Consider the following 23585-nt stretch of genomic DNA (forward strand, 5'->3'; position numbering starts at 1 on the left):
GGAGAAAAAATCCCTGAGATAAGGGATTTATTTAAGAGCGTTCCAACAAAGGTCTTAACTGTCACCCTTACCTAAGTGTTTATACTAAGTATTTTACGGCAGTCTCTGCCAAAACACGGCAGCGGAGACGCGGTTGCTGTAGTTACAAAATCTCACAGCGGTAACAAATCAACGCACGCAGCTCAACAGACGGCCGATTTGTGTACAATGAAACATCGCAAATAACAGACTGTAAAGTGCCACATGTATAAAACTTCAAAGTAATTCAAACTGGAAACACTTTAGATGGACGGACGATCAAACCGCTATTCTCCTAATAAATACGCATTACTTTTCTCTAGGGATTATTTCGATCGTTAGAAATGCGCGTTGGTACTTCATTTTCATAAATAACCATACAATCAGCCATCGCGTGTGACGTTAAGGGACCTGTTATGGTCCCTTAAGTTTTTAAGGGAAAATTGGACTTAAGGACTTTGTTGCAACGCATAGTAGAACTTAAGGTAATACTTTAGCATTTTAGGGTAAATACTTATTGACAGCCTTAAGGTTCACTTAAGGGTTTTTCTTGCAACCCATTTTTTATTAAGGGCACCCTTAACCTTATATTTAAGGGATTTCTTAGCTTAAGGACTTTCATGCAACCGGGCACAAATGTTTAACTCTAGGGGAGCTAAAAAATGAGCATATTTAAAAAAAAAGTGGAGTGTCCATTTAAAGTAACTACCTACAATATAACACCTCATAAGAACCACTTAAAAATGCAAAAAAAGTAGCATCAAGGCAACAAGTTTTGCACAAATTGGCACCAACTCACATTTTCTGATGAAAATAAAAAAAATCTGGTTGATCTCTTCACTATTTCTGTCTCTATAAAGCTGTCAATAAGCACGGATGGGGGAAAGTGATAGAGGGTCATAAAGAGAAACAGCTATAGGGTATGAAAAGCTGTGACCTTCTGTCATATTACCACATGCCTTTAACACATGATGGAAATTGTTGCCTGTTTTATAGATTTCAGACACACAAAGTCCGCCTTCATAACCAATGACATAAGACGCCCTCAACCACACAAAAACAGGCATAAACCCTATTGATCAACCCCCTACCTAACACCTCAATTCAAGACTAAAACACCCAAGCAAAACAGCGGGACGGCACAGTGGCTCAGTGGGTAGCACTGTCCCCGGCATGGTCAAGTGTCCTTCTGTGTGAAGTTTGCATGTTCTCCCGGAGTCAGCGTAGGTTTACTCCGTGTACTCCGATTTCCACCCACAGGCCAAGACATGCAGGTTAGGTAAACTAGAGATGCCTAATTGCCACTCTCCCAACATGTGTGGATGACTTTTGTATGGATTTACCAGTTTTGCCATTAATGTATAGCCATAGATGTAGAATTGGCGTTAAGAATAAAAAAAACAGCGAGAGAGAAAGCTATCGTGGAAAATGAATGACAGCAGATTGCCAAACTATTAGCTTATATACATAAAATGGCTACATAAGAAATATAGATTTTTAGACACTGACACAATGCTTTACTTTGCATTGTGTTTGGAGGACCACACCTAAGGCTGTTTGGTCATCTCTGAAACACATGCGATCAAAAAAAAACCTCACCATGACAACCTCAATTGTTCGTGTTTGACGATGACAACAACATCACTCATTTTCTTATTATGGTGCATCAGAGTCATTGTGGAAAGAAAACAACATTCAAAAGGATGCATTATATTTTAGGGTTGAAACATGTTCCTTTCACCTCTGGTTGCAGGTTTTGTGATATTACCAGATTTCAGATTGTTGTATAACATGATGGAATATATAATGATAGCAAGATAATTAGTCTCTTTACACGGCTTCATCAAGTAAATCACTAATGAAACATCTTAGGTTCAAAAAGGACTTCCTACTCATCATCGGCAGAGGCGTTCTCATAAAGGAGCTCACAAATGTTACGCTAATGAATCAAGTCAATTAAACACTGCTTCCACAATCTCTTGTCTGTTTTTAATTTTGAAGCAACAATAAACTAATGGTTTATAGGTTCTCCTGTTACCGTATCTCAAAGGGTTTTTCTAACATTTGTAAGTGCTTTGAGACATTCAAAAGAAGCAAATTTAATTAAGTAGCCAGTGATCCGACATTTCCGTAGCTCATTTCAACATTATTCCTGTAGCTCAGTGGTAGAGCATTGTATTAGCATCGCAAAAAGGTTATGTGCTTGATCCCATGAACACACATGATGAAAAAATGCAAACCTCATAATGCACTGTCAGTTTTTTTTAAATAAAATTGCCTGCCAAATATATAAATGTGAATGTAAGCATTTCCCCATTTAATTTTTATGCTAGTTTGAATAATATTGTTGGAAGAATGCAGAAACGTATTTATGATTCATTCCACATTTATCTTTAACATGCTTGTCAACATCTTTTGTTCCAGCAGCGAGGTTTAGGGTTTAATTCTCCTAATAGCTAAAATCTAAATATTGTATATTACGTATTTGCTATAAGATCCAGCAGAAAGGACAAAACATTTGTATGTGTGTTTTTACCAAATATTTCATTAAATGAAGTGTGATTAATTAATACATGTTGCTATGCTTAAAGGAATATTCAATTTTCTTAAAAGAAAAATCCAGATAATTTACTCACCACCATGTCATCCAAAATGTTGATGTCTTTCTTTGTTCAGGCGAGAAGAAATTATGTTTTTTGAGGAAAGCATTGCGGGATTTTTCTCGTTTTGATTGACTTTAATAGACACCAACAAATAACACTTAACTCAACACGTAACAGTTTTTTTCAACGGAGTTTCAAAGGACTATAAACAATCCCAAACGAGGCATAAGGATCTTATCTAGCAAAAAGATTGTCATTTTTGACAAGAAAAATGACAAATATACACTTTTAAAGCACAACTTCTCATCTAGATCTGGTCGTGATGCGCCAGGTGACCCCACGCAATCATCATGATGTCAAGAGGTCACAGAAGACGAACGCGAAACTCCGCCCCAGTGTTTACAAGTGTGTTGAAAGAGGACCGTTCCTACGTTGTTGTAAGTCAACTGATACTAATTAATGTCTTTGTGGCAGTTTATTGTTTAAAATGGTCCACAAATGTGCGTTTTATATATGTAACATGTGACCTCCCTACGTCACTACGCATTTACGTTAGGTCGCGCTGGACCGGACCTAGACGAAAAGTTGTGGTTTAGAGGAGCATATTTTTTGTTTTTCTTGTCAAAAATGACAGTCGTTTCGCTAGATAAGACCCTTATGCCTCGTTTGGGATTGTTTATAGTCCTTTGAAACTCCGTTGAAAAAAACTGTTACGTGTTGAGTTAAGTGTTAATTGTTGGAGTCTATTAAAGTCCATTAAAATGAGAAAAATCCTGCAATGTTTTCCTCAAAAAACATAATTTCTTCTCGACTGAACAAAGAAAGACATCAACATTTTGGATGACATGGTGGTGAGTAAATTATCTGGATTTTTCTTTTAAGAAAATTGAATATTCCTTTAATGGAGGTCATAGCATTCAGATTCAGATGTGACATAACACCTTCACACACATACAGTAGAACAATTACCTTATACAATACAACCAAAATTCAGTATCAGCCACATAAACCTACTGTAGACAGAGACACAAACATACACAAAAAGACCCACCCACACACAAACTTAGGAGCCATCTCTCCTCCTCAATACAACTTTCCATAACAAACCTGGTCAATTAAAATGAGTAAGATAAAAGCTAGCTGCATCTCTGTGTGTTAAGCCTGAAACACATTAGGCAAACACGTGCTTTAATTGGATTTGGCAGACGCATCAGTCTTCCAATTTCATTTATGTCCAACCAAACAGTATCCCTGGGTTTTATCTCACAGAAACAGATATTTGCTCTCTATTCTAAGAGCGACAGCTCAGAAGAGCTCAGAGAATATTGAAACGTGAAGTAGTTTGCTCAATGGAGCGACTGAAAGATGTCCAGAGGAAAAACGATTTATTTTCTAGTATGTTTCACGAGATTTAAAAACGTAACAAAGTATGATTACCAAACCAGCTCAGGCTTCATGACCATACATAAACAGCCAATACATTTTTTATAGACATGCATACACACAAGGACTTCTGCCATTTCCAAAGCCAGTTTTAGAATATGTGGTAACCAAGCATTAGCATTTCTTGGATTGTTTAGGCTTGCCAATTTCTTTTGCAGTTGCTAGGGTATTGGCTGAAGCTTATATATAGAGCTCTGCATGGTTGACAGGGTTTGCCGCCACACTAAGGGTGTACTCACACTATTCAAATCAAACTGCGCTCGTTCGCGTTTGACCCCCAAAGCCTGATTCGTTTAACTATTGGGATCGCTCTGTACCGCGCCCGGGCACGGATTGGTTAATCACGCCCTGGCCGGGTTGCAGAGGTGAGGTGGAGCGCGGTTCACTTGGGCTCAGGCTCGGAAGGTGCAGTGTGATCGCTAATCGCACCAGAGCACGTTTCAAAAGGAGAGATATCAATTGGGCGACCACTCACCTTCATCTGCCTTCGTTAAAACCTTATGATGCGCGCAGCAGGGGTACGTGAATGTCTACACTGCACACACGACAGGTCAACGAAGCAATATGGTAGTCATGTGAGAGGGATGTTTGTCATCGCACACCAAACAACTCTAAATACAAAACACAGACTTAACATTATGATGGGTTCCAGTGTTAAGAGAGCGCTTTACTTCCTGCTTTGTTCAAAATAATCACATCCTAATGACAAAAGCACGCCCGGGCTCGGATCAATAAAAGTATATGTAAGTGCGTGCTTCTGGGGGAGTAGGGAGAGGGGACAATTGGGCTGGGGCATGGTTTGGTTTAGTTTGGATAATATGAGTGCGCTTTAAAAAATGCCCAGCATTTTTTTAAATAACCCAGCATTTTTAGAGTCTAGGTTGTTTTGGATAGTTGCTGGGTAGTTTCATTTAAAAAAAGCTTCTATTTTTCGCAGTTTCTCTGCCAACTGCTTTAGTCGAGCGGAGACTTTTATGCGTTACTTTGCGCTTACGTTTTTCTTTCACACGTGGAGACATGCGGACATGGACAAAACCGTGAGAAAGCCGGTTAAGGTGTTTACATGCCACGCAAAATCGGGCTAATGAGCAAAAAACTACCTGTGCCGATCGGTTTTTGCTTACGCCAGGTAGAGGCGTCAAGCGTGAGTGATTTCAATGTTAAGTCAATGTAAAGACATTTTGATGCGTGTCTGGAGGTCTCGCGGCCCGAATGAGGCGAATGGCGCGAATGGCGCGAATGGAACGTTGCCGCGGAAAAGCGAATTAAAAAATTTGAACCTTGGCAGAAAAATGCGCTGCGTTAACCAATCAGGAGCTTGCTCTAGTAGTGACGTGATTACAGGAAGCGAGCGGAGTCGCAGAAGCCTATGGAAGGCCCACCCATGACGCAAATTTCCGCATGAATGTCTCGATGACTAGAATTTCACACACAGCTTTCACGCGCGAATGAAGCACGTAAACTCAAAATGTTCAAGCGGCAAACTAGATGCGGCACACGCAAATTTGACACCTCAAACGCAGCTGGTGTGAACCCACGGTAAAGGGCTCGTTATAGTCGTGCGTAGGTCCTACGGCGTAGGTTCCACGTCAATTTTCATTTATACTTTTGCGTCGTCGTCCGCGTCGATGTGCAAACACACGTAGGCAGTATCCATGCATGTAACCACAGTAGCAGCGCGACCGTCAATTAAGAAAAAGCTTGGCAAGTTAACCCACAAACGAAGAAGAAACAGCAACTTGTTGTGTATGATTTGAGAAGACTAGCAATGATGGAAGTAAATAGACAGCGACTTTTGTTGCAGTTTGAGGTAAATCACTCCTCAACTTGGCTTATCTTTGTTTCACGGTCGCAAACGGAAATACTTATGACGCAGTTTTTTTTCCTGATGGCAGGGGTTCTGGTGGACCAATCACAGTGCTTGCGGTCCGCTTAGAACTGACGCGCTGTTTAAAAATTTGCAACGTTCACGTCAGGCTACGCAGAGCTACGTACAGGCTACGGATAACCTTCGGCGTAGAGCTTACGCACGACTATAAATCGGGCTTAAGACTGTGCATGTAAACGCACTCACAGACTGTATTATTCAGGTCTATTTAATTAAAATCCAATGTTTTTTCACCTGTTTTTTTGTCTGCCATCGAATCACAACTGCTAAATAGCTCTTGTAATTTCTGTGTGATTGCAAAGCATGCCTTGTGTGTTGGTTGCATTTGCAACGTGTATGTTGCACTTTTTTATCACAACTCTCCAGTTCTTTTTAACTATGGTTTACAAATTGGGTTATAAACTCTCCCAATACCTCTTTTTCTTTGTAATACCCCTCATTTCTCAGCCTCTGAGCAAAACTGGAAGCTAAAGCTTATTATAAAGTACACTGATGGTCTCAAAATGCAGCAGTAGAGTAATTCTCAGTGTGTGATAAAGCCAAGAGCACCTGATCCTATGATCTTCCTTGAATATGATCAGAGGAGAGCATCTATCTGATCATTCCACCGGCAGACTCTCCGAGTTCTCTCTCAGGACTCAACAGAGACTGACTCTTACATTGAGCTGAAGTACTTTCACATGATACACAAGAGCTTTGTCTAACACTTTGTGAATCGATATAGCAGAGAGCTAGAAGCCTGAATGTACTCCACAACCTCTATCAAACACTATAGGGTGTTTTGTGCATTCTGCTTTCTGTCATTCTCTTGTTGTGCACGTTTACATACCAGATAAGGACATAAACCAACTTTCATGCAAAGTGTGTGCATGTAAGAGGGAAGTTGGACGTAACTACATGAGTGAGTAAAATGCTGTACAAAGCTATGCTTCAAATACTTTTGCAAAACAACTGCATAGTGTTTATTGTGTAACTAGAAAACAGAGAGAGAGAGAGAGAGAGAGAGAGAGAGAGAGAGAGAGAGAGAGAGAGAGAGAGAGAGAAAGAAATTGAGAAAAACGGAAAGGCAAAGAAAAGAGAAAGGAGGGCACAACAGAAAGAGCATCATGGCATTTTGCTCCCTGCAGCAGTGCGTTTTCCCCCCGTCGAGCCGACTTTAAGCATATGTGTCATCTCACACATACGCCAAGCTCTTGCGAACCCGACACAATACATGCACAATCGGACCTATTCAATGAAGAAACACTGTACTTCTTCACACTTAAGAAAGAAGATATTACTGCCACACATTCAGGACAGTTTTACATGGTTGAACAGTCCAGCACACAAACTACAGTATGAATGACAGTGGGCCACAGAAAACTGACAGACAGCAGTCTGTTTGCGCTTAGTATACTGACCTTTTGAACTAAGAAACATAAACCACTAACAGCACATGACCATTAAAAAAAAACTGCGATCCCAGCAGTTCAGACACATAATACACTGAGAAAAGGGGAAATACTGTAAGTTGGAACGTCAACAGGTGCTTCACTACAAAGTGACCACAACGGTGGAAACATAATGAATGACACTTCACTCTTCCTTCTTCCTCCTATTTGGAGCAGGTGAAAGACTGTGTGACCGGAATATGTAAAAGCTGCGGTTTTGATCTAAAGGTGTGCGTGATGTAAAACAGTTTGGGCATAGCAAACAAGAAATAGAAATGTTAAGTCTAATGTCACAGTTTAAACGAGCAGTCTAAGCTATATGATGGCTAATTATTAAATGATTAACCAATCTAACTAAATGAGTCTAGAGTGAAACTAAAGGGTCAGATGGCAAAAAGATGAAACTGGAGCAGTGAAACGCTATGTGGGCGTCAAAAATGATGCACTTGCCTTAGTGTGCTTTAATTAAACCATACAAACAAACTATGCAAAGCACTAATGCAAAGAGTAAGGGAATATCGTTCACACCCTATCTGGACGCTCAAACTGATTTTGCCAAGTGGGAGATGTCCTCAGGGCAACATATTGTGTTGACCCAAGGACAACATTTTTCTAAATAAAACCTAAACCCACCCCAGACCACAACCCTAACCATAACCAAACCCTAAAATCAGGGGGACATGATAAGTGAAAAACAATGGTCTAAAAAACAGCTAATCCTGGTTGTAGGCTTAAACTTTAAACCAACTGTAAACTTATTTCTGAAATCTGATTGGTTGATTGAAATGTTGTCCCAGGGTCAACATAATGTTGCCCTGAGGACATCAACCACATGGCAAAATCAGGAGAGCCCTATCTGAACAATATCAGCATGTAGCGTTTAAAGGGACACTCCACTTTTTTAAAAAATATGCTATTTTTCTAGCTCCCCTAGAGTTAAACATTTGATTTTTACCGTTTTGGAATCCATTCAGCCGACCTCCGGGTCTGGCGCTACCACTTTTAGTATAGCTTAGCATAATGCATTGAATCTGATTAGACCATTAGCATCGCACTAAAAAATAACCAAAGAGTTTGGATATTTTTCCTATTTAAAACTTGACTCTCCATTAGCTACATTGTGTACTTAGACAGACGGAAAATTAAAATTTTAAATTTTCTAGGCAGATATGGCTAGGAACTAAACTCTCATTCTGGCGTAATAATCAAGGATTTTGCTGCCCTAACATGGCTGCAGCAGGCGTAGTGATATTATGCACTGCCTAAAAATAATCCCCTGCCATTGAAAGTTACTAAGGGGACTTTTAATTTTCTGTCAGTCTTAGTACATAATGAAACTACAGAAGAGTCAAGTTTTAAATAGGAAAAATATCAAAACTCTTTGGGTTCTTTTGGCGCGATGCTAATGGTCTAATCAAATTCAATGGATTATGCTAAGCTATGCTAAAAGTGGTACCGCCAAACCTGGAGATCGTCTGAATGGATTCCAAAACGGTAAAAATCAAAATGTCTAACTCTAGGGGAGCTGCAAAATAAGCATATTTTCAGAAAAAGTGGAGTCTCCCTTTAAGTAAAAAAAAAGGTATGCAAAGAAGACAATTCTCACATTGTGAGACACTGGAAGAGAAAATATAATAGAGGGCAGATCCATTCTAAACCACAAAACTGTAAAAACCACCAACGTAGGCCTGAAATAAAGGCCCTTATAAAAAATCTGGGTCAGGCCGGAATACGACTGCTGTAACCACTAAAGCGGCTTGCTGGTTCCCTTTCAAAGCTGTGACACACGCCACAGCAGTGGTGAAAACAAAGTCGCCTTTCATTGCTTATTATGCAAACTCCCCAAACCAGCTTCTGCTTAATGGCCTTAAATAATCGCACAGAAGACTTGCTCAGGGTGCGAATTTAACTTTATTCACAGTCAATGCGTTTTCCTGCCAGTTTCCATCTAGAAACGTTTCCCCTAATTACTCTGGACAACATTTATAAGCCTTGCATTTTAGCTACATTGCACCGCCACTGGCGTCCCCACAAAGTTCTCGACAAAAATGGAGAATTATTCTGTTTATCCATTCGAACGAATGGGTTCTGACTTGCGACAAATAAATGGTAATATTTTGGCCATCCCTTTGCGGCAATGTGCCCGTTGAGGACAGGAAGTGATTTAGGCACCTCTCAGCGGGTTGCGTTGTGCTGGCTAATGGCAGACCCGTCTCGCCTCCACCCCGCTCTGGCAGTAGGCCTAATGGGTCGCTCCATCAGCTCATTACCCTGTCGGATAAAAGACTTTATTTGCGGAGAGGGGCCGACACGCCTCGCATGGGGAAAAGAGACTGGGCAAATAACGAAGCAGGAAGTAATCCCAGGTGCCTATAAAGTAGGAAGGCAGGTTTGATCCCCACTAAAAACACCTGAGGCGAGTAAGAACCGCACGTTTCCCAATGGTCAGGCCAGAGCGGGTGAGCACGTTTTGCGCATATGTTGTTGTTTGTGCCAACTGCTTTCTCCTTCAAGGGGCTTTGCATGGAGCCACATAAAAGATGGAAAGTCGTGTCTACACAACATGACTGAAAGAAAATACAATTAGCATGTGTGGAAGAAATTAATTACCTGATGCCTTTGATCTGTGCAATGCTGTGCTGGGAGATTCTGGAGAGTGCAGAAATCACCTGTGAAAACATAAATATCACATCAGTGAATACAACTAGATTTTTACACTTTGAAAAATACTATGTTGGATGTTTTGCAGTTGCTAGGATGTTATGGTTGGTTATTAAGAGGCTGTTTATTGTAAAAATCCACCCCAAGCCTCAAAATTATATTTTGGTCCGTAGTACTGGCTTGGCTCCTACAATTTAAGACTGGATTTCTGCCAGCCGAAAATGACTTTATTTAAAAGTAAATTCTCATTTCTGCCTAAAACTTGAAACATCTTTATTGTCTGAAGCACAAATACTTTAGGTTAGGGGTTTTAAAAAGTAATAAAGATTTAGCAAGCACCATTAATAAAACATTTGCAAAAGAGTATCTGGTGTTTTCTGCTTTGTTTTACGATAGGGCTTTGGTGCCGCAGCTTGCGTGCGCACACGGATATTGCAACCCTATTGAAGACATTAAGGGACATGTGGCATAAAATGCTCCAATGAAATCACAGATGTGAAACGTTTGGAAAGATCTGTGCATCCCACCCTCCCCCAGCTGCATTAGTGCGGGGTAACGGGGTTAAACGTGCGCAGTATTTACACTGATTTAATGCCAGTCATGAGTCACATGCGAGTGGGCTTATTGGTGGCCGTTCTGGAAGCTTCCAGATGGTGTGCTAGAGGGCCTCGGGAGTACAGTATAGACTTAAGGGCCACACACAAATAGGAAAGCGCGCGTATGCATGCGTATGCAAAAGTGAAGACGGTGCCGTGATGGCTCATTACATGCTTACAGGCGGTTTCCAGTTGACTTGCCTGCTGCCATGGTGATGCTAGCTGGCAAGCAGGACACTGAATGCAGATGTGCATGCCTGTAGCTTTCAGGATCTTGATACAGGTAAGAAAATAACAGGTAAATATTTCATTAATGCAGCCATGAAGCTCAACCTATAGAAGCTGTAGATCAGTGTTTCCCAATCCGGGTCCTCAAGTACCCCCTCTCAGAAGGTTTTAGATGTCTCCTTATTTAAAACAACTGATTTTACTCAATCACTTGTTGGGGAGACATGTTAACTATTCTGGAAGTAGGCTAATGAGCTGAATCAGGTGTTTTAAATGAGGAGATATCTAAAACTTTCTGGGAGGGGGTACTCGAGGACCAGGATTGGGAAGCACTGCTGTAGATCAAAGGAAACCCTGTTTACAAGAACCTTTGTCATATAATATGTACAAGTCAAAGCATATAAGATTAACTTTCCTAAAACGTATAACTAGGATTACACTGAAAGCTCTAGCCCAGGATGGAGGATTGACAATTGAATATAAATACCGCTAAATTAGTCTATATGTGACCCTGCACTTTATTGCTGTCCTAATTTGTCCAAACATTTATGTGGATGCAATATAACAGAGATATAAAATGTACGACTTATCCATCAAAGCCATAGCTTTTCTTCTTTGGATGGTATCTGATTTGTAGCGCAACCCTTCATTCTTCCATACTCCATCACTCTCGTCGCTGTCTACTATTCTTCATCTTTCCATCAGGTCAGGTCAAAACCCCTTTCTCTGTTCTCTCATAATATTGATTTTTCTTTCATCTTAGAGCTTTAGTGTGCATGGGGAGCATCAGATTAGAGTTTGGACACAACGTATATCACGAAAACATGGCACAACTCCGTCGATCAGCTCACAATAGCACTGAGAAAGACAGGATCCTAAAACCTTCACTAATGACAAACAGCTGTTTACCTGGTTGAACAATAGTGTTTACATCAGCTGTAAAATGTATTACATACACATGGCGAATCCACCTGTCTTCCTGCACAACATATGCAACTCTAGAGGGGGAAGAGAGGAGGGGTGAAGAAGAAAAGACGAAAAGAGAAAAGAGAAGACGACGGAGAAGAGTCAAGAACAGATGAGCATAGTCTACACCTTAAAAAAAGTTACCTGGTTGCCTTAAACTATTGAACAATTTAAAATTGTTGACAACAATTTTGATACAACTAATATTTTTTAAGTTAAATAAACTTAAAATTTTAAGGCAACCAGGTAATTTTTTGTAAAACAATTCATTTTACCGTATAATGCTGCGTTTACACCAGCCGCGGTAGAGGCGTCAAGCGCGAGTGATTTCTATGTTAAGTCAATGTGAAGACGCATCTGGAGGTCTCGGTGTCTGAGGCGTTTAGCGCAGCGTGGTAGACGGCATTCAGCCTCATTCGCACATCTAGTTCGTGCGAATGGCGCGAATTGTGCGTTGCTGCGGCAAACGTGTGAGTTGAAAAATTTGAACTTTGTCAAGTGTGCCGCGTTAACCAATCAGGAGCTTGCACTAGTGACGTGATTACAGGATGCGAGCGGAGTCGCAGAAGCACCTCCCATGATGCGAATTTCCGCGTGAATGTCTCGATGACTAGAATTTCACGTGCGGCTTTCACTCGTGAATGAAGTGAGTAAACCCAAAATGTTCAAGCGGCAAACTAGACAAGGTAGGAGCGACGCCTCAAACGCAGCTGGTGTGAACCCACGGTAAGAGAAAAAGTGCTTCGAAAAAAAAATAGAAATAAGAACAAAAGAAAAAAACAGGAGAGAAGAAAAATATAACTAAAAATTTTATTTTTTATATGAATTGGTATATGCTTGTGAGAGTTCTTTTAGCTCAAGATTAACACAACCAAGCTTGCTGTGATCCCTTCAGGGATCAATAAAATCAATCAATCAATGATGATAGAAGAGACGAGCTGAGAAAAAAAGATGAAAAAATACTAAATGAGAAGAGGAAGAAAAAGCTTCATCACCATAGTTGCACACATCACAAACACCACATCGCAATGACATAATGGAAAACATTAGTGCTGTATCATTCTACAACAAAACAGCTTTAGTCACGAGTGACAGAGATCCTTAATTAATCTAGTGTTGGAAATCCAGCAATATAAACAGACACGTTTAAATGCAATATTGTAGTGTAATGTAATCTAAATGAGAGTTTGAGTCCAGCGACTTAGTTTAAGCAGGAAATCTGGAGTGGCAAGAGATCTGTGAACAGATGGCAGTCAGTAAGACTGAGTGTTGGCATTCATTTATAATGAACCGGAGAGCCCAGCGGCACAGGACACCAACCAGCAGACCCTAACAGAGCTTCTTCTGATCAAACTTTAAATAAACTTGGGAGCTGTTTATACCTGGTATTAAAATGCGTTTTGGTCGATCGGATCACAAGCGGACAAGAGAGACACATCACGTTTACATATGGTATTTTAAATCCGTCTTTTTGTCCATTTTCGACCACTTCTGTCCTGATTTTCTGAGGGGGTGGTCTGTGGGTGAGTCCCTCTGCCACCATTTAAACACGAGTGGGAGAAGTGACAGGTTTGAAATGACGTCCAGTTCACGCGAATGATGAGAATTGACGAGCGAATGATGTGAATTCAGTGTTGCAGCGGGAAACACGAGAGTTGAAAAATCTGAACTTTGGTGGAAAATCGTGCCGTGTAAACCAATCAGGAGCTTGTTCTAGTAGTGACGTGATTACAGGAAGCGAGCGTAGTCGCGGAAGCCCCTCCCATGACATGAATTTTCGTGTGAATGTCTCCGATGACTAGAATTTCACACGCCAGCTTTCACACGCGAATCAAGAGAGTAACTATGCACGAATAGCGAGTTTTTGCCGCCTCTACGCATTTGGTGTGAATCCACCATAAGAGCTTTCTCTGATACTTCAGAGCAATTGATGAAATTAGCTTACGCAACTTTCACACACTAGCAAAATTCAACAAATGATAGAGGCGGAGAGCAGCCCCTTTCAGTTTTACAAATACAAGCAAAACACTGTTGGTTCACACTAAAAGTCATGTCCAATGGAAAAACATTGTGCTCATTACATTACATTAGATCAATAAAGTAGGCGGCCTTTTATGGCTTTTCGAACACATTCGACCACATGCGTGTCTACACCACAAAAGCAATCCGGTCTAATGCGTTTTCGACTACCTCTGATTGTGGTCGAAAGTGGACGAGCACAAAAAGCTTTACACCTGTATTTAGCGTCATCCACTTGTAATCTGATCAACCAAAATGCAATACCAGCTTTTTAAACACGCACAGTTAAGCTGACAGTACTAAGGCTGGGATAACTTTACAAAACTATTTACAATGTCGTCATCTGTTTATCATGACTGAAACTGAGACAGATCCACAAGGGAAAATACTGATGCAAAATTTTGCATATATAGGAATTGCAATATGTCGCTAAATCATTGATAAAAATAACCAAATATAAAAATTCAAAAGGACAACAGAAAGACATAGAGAGAGGCATACAACATGGACCAAAATCAACCATCAGGACTACAGCTTGATGCGACTGGGGCGTTTGCTCCAACCGCAGCTAGACCACAGCTCAGAAACAATAATACATTTTAATACATTGCCAAATGGTTTCCAACAATGTAATTTATTCATAAGTTTGTATAAATAGACTTTGTCTCTTTCATTACGCCAAATTCCAACTTAGCGAGACACATAAACATATTGTATAACGCTCTAAGGAAACAAAAGAATGGCAACAAAACGAAGGACAACAAATACGGAACATACTGTATACAGGCTTCTGTTTCACATCAGCCGATGAGTGATGTTACATTCTTATGTCTGTGTTGTGCACTACGGGGAGTCAGATGACGTGGTGACATGATGAATATGTTGCCAATAGAGTTTGAGCCAAATCCTCTCAGAGGACTCCAGCTGTTGCGTGTTTAGCAGGGATTTTCCAGAGTCAGGCCTGCAGCACAAGGGAGGGGGACCCAGGCTTTGACCCAAGTGTCTATGGTGCTGCCCCAAAGACCCAGTTCGGCTCATGAGCACAAAAGGATGCAGTAAATGTGCTTTTGTCTGAAGGCACAAAGTGTGTGAAAGACTTTATTGTGACAATTAGCAAAACATGACTTTGCTCAAACGAATCAACTTTAGTGACTAATCATATCACATAAACAGCAAAGTGCAGGGTGGCCCAAAGTGTGATTCATTTGTGTCGTCTGCAAGGGTATCTACAGACCATTAGTTGTATATATTTTTTTCTCAGTTCACAGCACGTGCTCATGGTACAGTCATGGTATGGTCATGACTTGTTTTGTCAAAACCATAGACCATAGTAAAAAAGATGGATGTAGTGTCCGTGACGTCACCCATAGGTTTCTGAAGATCATTTTTGAAGCTTAAAGTAGGTGGTGCCTGCCATCGGCATCTTGGCCGCGCCTTACCACACATCACTCGTGGATATCCGAAAATTTGTAAAAAGGCGGGACATGGGTGAAGCTGAGGTGACTGGTTGCTGAAACCACGCCCGCCTAGCTTGATTCTAGTGACAGCAGTGGCTGTTCAACCGTCCCTCAAGTGGCAACGCCCTTAACTATGCAGAACTTTAAGGCTTAATATAATTTAAACGGATGAGTTACAAAAAAATTCACCCCCCTGACAGTTGTCATGAGGTGCAAAATTAGCTATACAGACCAAAAACAATTTTTATACCAGGCTGTAAACATATTATTTTCTACTGTAAAGTTTGGCATTTTAACATGGAGGTTTATGGGAATTTACTCCCTTTTGGGGCCAGCCTCAAGCGGCCAGTCAATGAATTGCAGTTTAAATCTCTTTCGTATTGGCTTCATCAGAGAGATCGGAAGGTTGCCCCTCGGTCAAAACAGACAAAACTCACAAGCGCCGAATGGTTCTGCTCCTGACCTCTCTTAATATCATGGAGTATAAACTACACAGTGTTCCTCATACAATCCACTTTCTCTCTAAACAAGCATTAATCTGCAGTGAAGAGAAAGGGACAAAGAAACTTTTGGGTGACCACTGGTATTTTTGTTCATGTTATGCGAATGACATTCACATAGAGAAAAACAAAGCCATTGGGTCTTGAGTTAAACAGGAAGCACAAACCAAGGAAGAGCTGTGTAGGTCTCTCTTCCTGTAATACTTTTTATATTCTCGTGGTTTTTTCAAAACCCTGGCATGAATTCACTCACAGGTTGAGAAAATAAAGCAAAATGTTGTTATGTGAAGCAGGTTAACCGCATTGACCAAGCCTACACACCCACTTTTCTCCAACATTGAGGATTAAACCAAAACTAAGGAGAGTAAATGGATTTTGCACCATCCCTCTACCCCCTGATGATCAGCTTTTCCACCTCAACTGTGTACAGATTCCTTTATCCCATAAGGGCCACACTGTGTCAAAGACATTTAGTCTTTGTAAACAGGAGAAAAGAGAGTGCATTTACACAAAAGTTTAGACTGCAGTTCCATGAATCAGGCATTACGTATGGAAAACTACTGGTGTACAACCAGATGAAAGGGGCTCTTTAAATGATCCAGAGGGCAAATTCCCATTTGAAAATCACTACATGACTCTTATCAGATGAAGAGCTCTTGTAGTCTTGGCCATGTTCCTTATGTTTACATATCCATGAAGCAATAATGCAAGCAAAGCAAGTGGGTTTTTACCACAGACACTTGTGAATGCCTGTCCATCTCGTCCCTGCATTTCTTCTCATTTCCAAAAATATTGCTGAATGGCCACAGTGTGAATGTTAATGCTTTTTGAAAAGATGTTACAGGCTTGCAAAAGTGGGCTCGAGCACGGTTCAGTTGGGCTTAGGCGCGGAACACGCAATGGTTACAATACGCACAGCAGGGTTACATGAATGTCTGAGCTGCACACGCGACAGACCAACTAAGCAATATTATGGCATGTGAGAGGGCTGTGTGTCATCGCGCACCAAACTAAATAAAAAAACACAGACTTAAAGGAATATTCCATATTCTTAAAAGAAAAATCCAGATAATTTACTCACCACCATGTCATCCAAAATGTTGATGTCTTTCTTTGTTCAGTCGAGAAGAAATTATGTTTTTTGAGGAAAACATTGCAGGATTTTTCTCATTTTAATGGACTTTAATAGACACCAACAATTAATACTTAACTCAACACTTAACAGTTTTTTTCAATGGAGTTTCAAAGGACTATAAACGATCCCAAACGAGGCATTAGGGTCTTATCTAGTGAAACGATTGTCATTTTTGACAATAAAAATAAAAATATACACTTTCAAACCATAACTTTTCGTATAGATCCGGTCCAGCGCGACCTAACGTAAATGCGTAGTGACGTAAGGAGGTCACGTGTTACATATATAAAACGCACATTTGCGGACCATTGTAAACAATAAACTGACACAAAGACATTAATTAGTATTAGTTGACATACAACAACGTAGGAACGGTCCTCTTTCTCAACACTTGTAAACACTGGGGCGGAGTTTCGCGTTCGTCCTCTGTGACCTCTTGACGTCATGATGTATTGCGTCGGGTCGCGCTAGCGCATCACGACCGGATCTGGACGAGAGGTTGTGCTTTGAAAGTGTATGTTTGTTGATTTTTCTTGTCAAAAATGACAATCGTTTTGCTAGATAAGACACTTATGCCTCATTTGGGATTGTTTATAGTCCTTTGAAACTCAGTTGAAAAAAAACTGTTAAGTGTTGAGTTAAGTATTAATTGTTGGTGTCTATTAAAGTCCATTAAAATGAGAAAAATTCTGCAATGTTTTTCTCAAAAAACATAATTTCTTCTCGACTGAACATAGAAAGACATCAACATTTTGGATGACATGGTGGTGAGTAAATTATCTGGATTTTTCATTTAAGAAAATGGAATATTCCTTTACATTACTATGGGTTCTAAAGTGTAGAGAACACTTTACTTCCTGCTTTGTTCAAAACAATTGCATCCTAATGATGAAAGTCTGCCTGGGCTTGGATCTATAATAGTACAGTGTGTGCGCATGTTTCTGGGGGAGTAGTGAGAAGGGACATGGTTTGGATTGGATAGTGTGCCCTTACAATCCAAAAACAGAGAATAGGCTTACTGATGATGTCGTATGCTAACAGAGTAAATGAGCGAAACATTCTGCCAAACAAACCCTGCCATCTCTAAATCTTAGTGCCATATGCCAGTGTGAAAACCACATGTGATGCTTGCTTTACATTGTTGAAGTTGATCTAATGACATACTCTGTACCCAAAGCTGCGTCCAAATCCATTGAGTTTAACATTCAAGAATCAATATATAGATGGCGAAAATCATAAAACACAATCATAATTCAGAATGAAAAAATTACAATTATTACATTATTATTTTCTTTAGATTTGAATTACAAAATGAAACAAATTCTAACATTCTAATAAATTGTAACAAATTAAACAAAATGTGGTTAGCCAATGAAGATAATGGTTGCTTTCGCATGCACCACTACTTCCCTTGTAAGAATTTACAACTTTATATTTTCAACTATGAAAGATCAGCATGTGTCTCTGACAAAAAAGCCAATGCATTTACTTTTTAAATCCAAGAACATAAAGGATTACACTAATGACACAAGCTCATTGTAATTTTGTGCCCCAGAAACCATATCTGCATCTCAAACCCTTCCTGTGCAGACTCAGACGTGTGCATTAATAGTGTACAAAGTAAGAGGATTTCTACATCCTTTAGAGTGAAGTTAAAACAATCTCCCATATACAGTTTTATCAGCTGTGGCACCTGCAGTGGCACACATCAGGGCACACTGGGTAGATCCGGCAGCTGTTGGGCAGTCTCTTGTGCCACTGAGAGGGTGAGTGTGGATGGGGATTAGTTTAGGTTTAATCCGACAGTCCAGGATGGGAGGGGGGAGGAGAAACAGGACTGGAGCTCAGCTAGATAAGTGTGAGCAGAGAGAAGAATAAACAGGCACATATCCACATGCACAGTGATTGCAATGAAAACTGATTTTTTTAAATTTGCCACTTCTACATAATGCTATATAAAGATAGTATTGCAATCTTAAAATGCTTTGCAATGACTCTCTCTCTCTCTCTCTCTCTCTCTCTCTCTCTCTCACTCTCTCTCTCTCTTTTAGTGAAACAGATGGACTTATACCAGTTGTGAGGTTAAAGTGCTAAAATGTAGTGGGTCAGCCATGCAAAGGCCCACAGCGGTCAAGTACAGAATGGCTGAGTGAGCTAAACACCCATGGGTCTAACCACTGAAAATCCATTAAATTAAACCAGAGCTCGTTTTATTTAACTGGTTTTCATCAACATTACACCACAAGAGAACATCTTGAGTATTAATAAGATGAGTGCGGTTGTGAATGCTAATAAAAAAATTTCATTTGTCTACACACATACGGCACAGTGAGAAGCTTATGGGAATAAAGTTAATCTTATTAAAATGTTGCACAGTAGAAAGCTTATAGTGATGTTCGGTGCAACAGCTAAAACACAGGACTAGTAAACAGAAGGTTGCTGGTGTTTCAAAATTGCGCCCTACCCCTAAACAATCTCACACAACCTTAATAAATAAGCTTCGGTGTCTAAAGTGAAAATTTTTGCAACAGTAACAGATAGAAAAGTATTTAATAATTAACAACTTAATTTTTCTCATACTTGGCACTTAAAATGTTGCCTATTTTGCCCTTGCAAAGTGCATCCCAATGTAATTAGCTTAAGATAAAAGTATAAGTTAAATAACTACAGTCCTACAGAAAATATAGATACTTGTATGCCTCCGTTCCTAGTATGTGCCAAACTGCCCCTTTATGTAAGCTAATAGAATGTAAAGATAAAATGAAAAAAGAGTGGATCAACATATGAGATTTTTCTTGTTTCTGCGAGAGTCAAAGCAGGCCTGCAGCAAGTCTATGCAGTGGCAGTTCATGTGACAGCAGGACAATGGGCTGCCATTTGAAACACCGGCCTAATTGGAAACACAACTCTCTGTCACCACGATCACTATGATGGACACCTGAGGGCAGAGTCAAATGACACCAACGCTGAGGTTTTAGCCAATACGGTCATGAGATATTGCTCCTGAGAGAAGAATGGAGCTATGTTTATACTGTATCCAGTAATGCACAATATACAGTATATTGTACATAACTCACTATCAACGCATGATGTAGGTAAAGCTGACAGGATAGAAACTATAAAATTACAATAGACATATAATAATTATGTCTACTAAATACTTTAAATTTTTTTATTTCCCTTGTCTAAAATAAATGTGTTTCCTCTATGTATTATTGCAAAATTACATGTTGAAAGGTTTGAAACAGAAAATTGCATGATGATATTATTTCAAACACAAATTGCAGTTTTAGACACATCAAACACAATTCCCAGACAGCAGACACACCCTGATGGGGGGGGGGGCAAGATGGCATTTCCCCATTATTTTTCAAAACACAAATTCATGGTTGGGTTTTCCTCTCCATATAAAATAACCATTCTAACCATTTAAACCTTAACCAGACATGGAAAACACCAACTGCTAAATAATTTATTAAGAGTGAAAGTTTAGTGGTGTATGGGTGCTGTTTGTTGATAAAAGCTTATAATATCTCCTAGTTATGTCGTGAAACTACAAAGTTACAGCAAACATGCAACAGTTGTGTGAGGATGTTAAAGTATAGATTGGATAATTAGTCTGAATTATATTATAAAAAAAGACAACAGTATACTGTAGATTGGTAATATGAGAAATTGCATGACTTAAACATGATAACTTAAAATTAAGTATTGATCAATATGATTGAACAGATTTTTTTTAATTATACTTAACCAAAAACATAGTTAGACTTTAAGAAAGTATAGAGGGTATGCATTGACGTCACGTTCCACGTGACCACGCTGGAGCACGCCCTGTTGAGTGGCAAACGAAATGGCTGGTTTTCATAGTGGGTGCTGTGAAAATGCTGATAACTGACTAATATCAGCTTAAATTGAATTTAGTTGGACTTGATAGAAGAGGTGGACAGTACTTTGTTACATTAGTTACATTTTCCAAGCATCTGTGCTTTATTAGGATGTTTGTATTGGGAAAAATTTACTTCTTAGAATGTATCTCAAGCATAGAATCATACTGTGAATTCTTTAATATTGCATATTAAAATTTATTTAATACCTAATTACATTGTGTAATTTTACTTGAGTAAAAGTACGTTAATATACTTAAATATTAAATGTAAAACAAAAACTTGTATTTATGAAATGTAATTATGTAAAATTAATGTAAAAAATATGATATGCTTTGGAATGTATATGTTTTCCAAAGAAAAACACGGATAAAATACTTGAAAAAATACTTTTAAGTAGAAAGTAAAACCTCTGCTTGATAGTGACCCTAGCCACCAGTCAACCCACCTGTGGTCTGTGGACGTTGGCATGAACAATCAATTTACTTCTCCTTTCTGTGTTTTTTGGCAGTCTGTCAAACAATAGCTCTGAATTCTTGTTAAATCTGTTAGTACAGTCAATTGCACAACAGCTTTTTCCCATTTAGATGTGTTTTCCCCGGATTTTCACCGATTTCATACTGTACACAAATTGTACCGCTCTGTCTTTTGCCACTCCGTGGGCGTAACCACAGTCACTTTCACTGAATGTGCCGTCACGTGCACACCCTCTTTTATTTTGTAACAGTAAGACAAATAGTAAATCTAAAACGTGTCTTCTACACGGGGTCCGTGGTATTATTATTAGTATTAGTATATTGTTTGAATTCAAAATATTTTTGGGGAAAAATTAAATTTGTCATCAAACAAAAAGGCATCAATAGATTAATAATGAAAATTAAAACTTGATTAAAATGACAGTTTAAAATCTATTCAGTACAATTACAATGCAATGTAGTATCTTAACAGTATGTTATTGCATTTACCAAAATTATTATTTTAATATCTCTGTAATTTAACCATCGCCTTGTGTAGGGTGCATCCCTTTGTGCCCCCCCCCCCCCCATTCCCTTATAATCTGAATTAAACAAATTATATTAAATGATACAATGTAGTGCTGTTGTAAGTAGCCTTAATTCTCTGGTTTAATGACACAGAATTTATGATAAATTAATGTATTTTTAAAACTGGGCCCCCTGGCACCATCGTGTGCATCTCAAGGCCTGCCCCCAGTTTGAGAAGCACTGCATTAAGGGGCCCTAGACCTGAAAGAGGTTAAAAGAGCTATGGTCTAAAATCTGAAGTGTTTCCTTAGTATAACAGTCTAAAACTAAGCTTTGTGCCTTTAAGGTTAAAAACAGAAAAATGCATAGTGATAATTTTCAACACGCATGCAGTTTCACAAAAGCGGAGAAATGTTCCCTGCAGACAAAATCAAAGAAAAAGGAGCTTTCTAAAAAGAAAGAGCTGAAAACCATAGAACTGAAACGCATGTTCAAAAGCGTGGCATGAATGAGCGAGTCTCAGCTGTAAAACACAACTCAGTCTTTTACAGTTGAGGGTAACATTACTGTAGCTTCCTTGTCAGCAGATAAAACACAAAGGCCTGTGATATTCAAACACCATAACACACAGACACACATGCTGTACCAAGCTAATTTAGAGAATTACTAAAAATGCTTACAAAGCTCGGTTTTGTTTTAAACAGCACTGTATGGATTTTTAGATAATGTTATGATGATGATGATAGTAGTGAAACAAAAGATTTCACAGACTCTTTTCAATCCTGTCACATGTGAGTATTGTGTTACTCGCATACTGATCCATTCTCTCTCCTCTGATCTTCAGTGCATGGGGAAGTACGTGTGTATGTATGTGTGTGGGTGTGTATGTGTGTGAAGAAGGTGTTGGTATGGATAGTGACAAGATAGTCAGCTTGCATTATTCTCTCCCAGTTGGGGGGACTCAAAATAACAAGGTGGGTTTGGAGCCCAGAGGGAGAACAAAAAACAAAAAAATACGATCACCCCAGATTCATCCCAATGAGACATCAACCCGTAATTCCCTCAGATGTGACGGAAGAAAGAGATGCTGTCAACCTCTTCAACCAGTAGTAAGATCAAAAGAGCAAGCTTACGTCTTCATTAAAAGAAGCCTGACTTCACAGGGAAATTTGGCTGTGACAGTTTTGAGGAGGTCATGACCTTTTTCTGCTGGGTTCACCGAATACACACAGTGCTAGTTTTTGTCTGTGAAGTCAGCAAAAATATCAGTACGTGAAAGGAAACTAACAGGAAAAATCGTTTTATTGATGGAATACACTAAAATTCAAGTCATATTTATTTTAAATCTTACTGCAATAAACTAGCCCTTACATTTTATTACAATGTTTTGTGCCCACTGTGCAATTGTAGACCAATCTTTTCCTGCATGCAAGAGAGAGAAATTACTGAGTTTTACAAGTACTAGCATTTTAGGACCAACAGCAGACCAGTAAATGTAATGTTGTGTGCGGGATGCAGTGTTGCATGTGCAATTATGTCAATTTACATTTGACACCTCACCCACAAAGAGGCTTTTTCTATGCGCAAACTAACTAAAAGCCATACATTTAATTACAATATGTATCTATATGTATGCTCCAGGCTACTAATGCTTTAATTGAAGGTTTAAATCTATAAAATATACAAAAGCTGAATATCTTAAAGCAACATTCAAAAACCCCTTGTCCCTGATTCTACAGATTGTAAAACGGGGACCATTAGGGTGGGGTAG

The 23585-nt window shown here is 39.4% G+C and overlaps 1 protein-coding gene across 8 annotated transcripts in view; it reads right to left on the reverse strand.

The window, feature by feature from the left end:
- vav2 (vav 2 guanine nucleotide exchange factor) overlaps nt 1-23585 on the reverse strand; it is a 208391-nt gene that overhangs the window by 63322 nt on the left and 121484 nt on the right. For all 8 annotated transcript variants that reach the window (XM_055180067.2, XM_055180071.2, XM_055180069.2 and 5 more), the window contains exon 3: nt 9993-10051. In XM_055180067.2, the coding sequence (XP_055036042.2) occupies nt 9993-10051 (59 nt within the window). The remainder of the gene's footprint in view (nt 1-9992; nt 10052-23585) is intronic.

Source organism: Misgurnus anguillicaudatus, chromosome 9 (assembly GCF_027580225.2).
Source record: "Misgurnus anguillicaudatus chromosome 9, ASM2758022v2, whole genome shotgun sequence".
Lineage (NCBI taxonomy): Eukaryota > Metazoa > Chordata > Actinopteri > Cypriniformes > Cobitidae > Misgurnus > Misgurnus anguillicaudatus.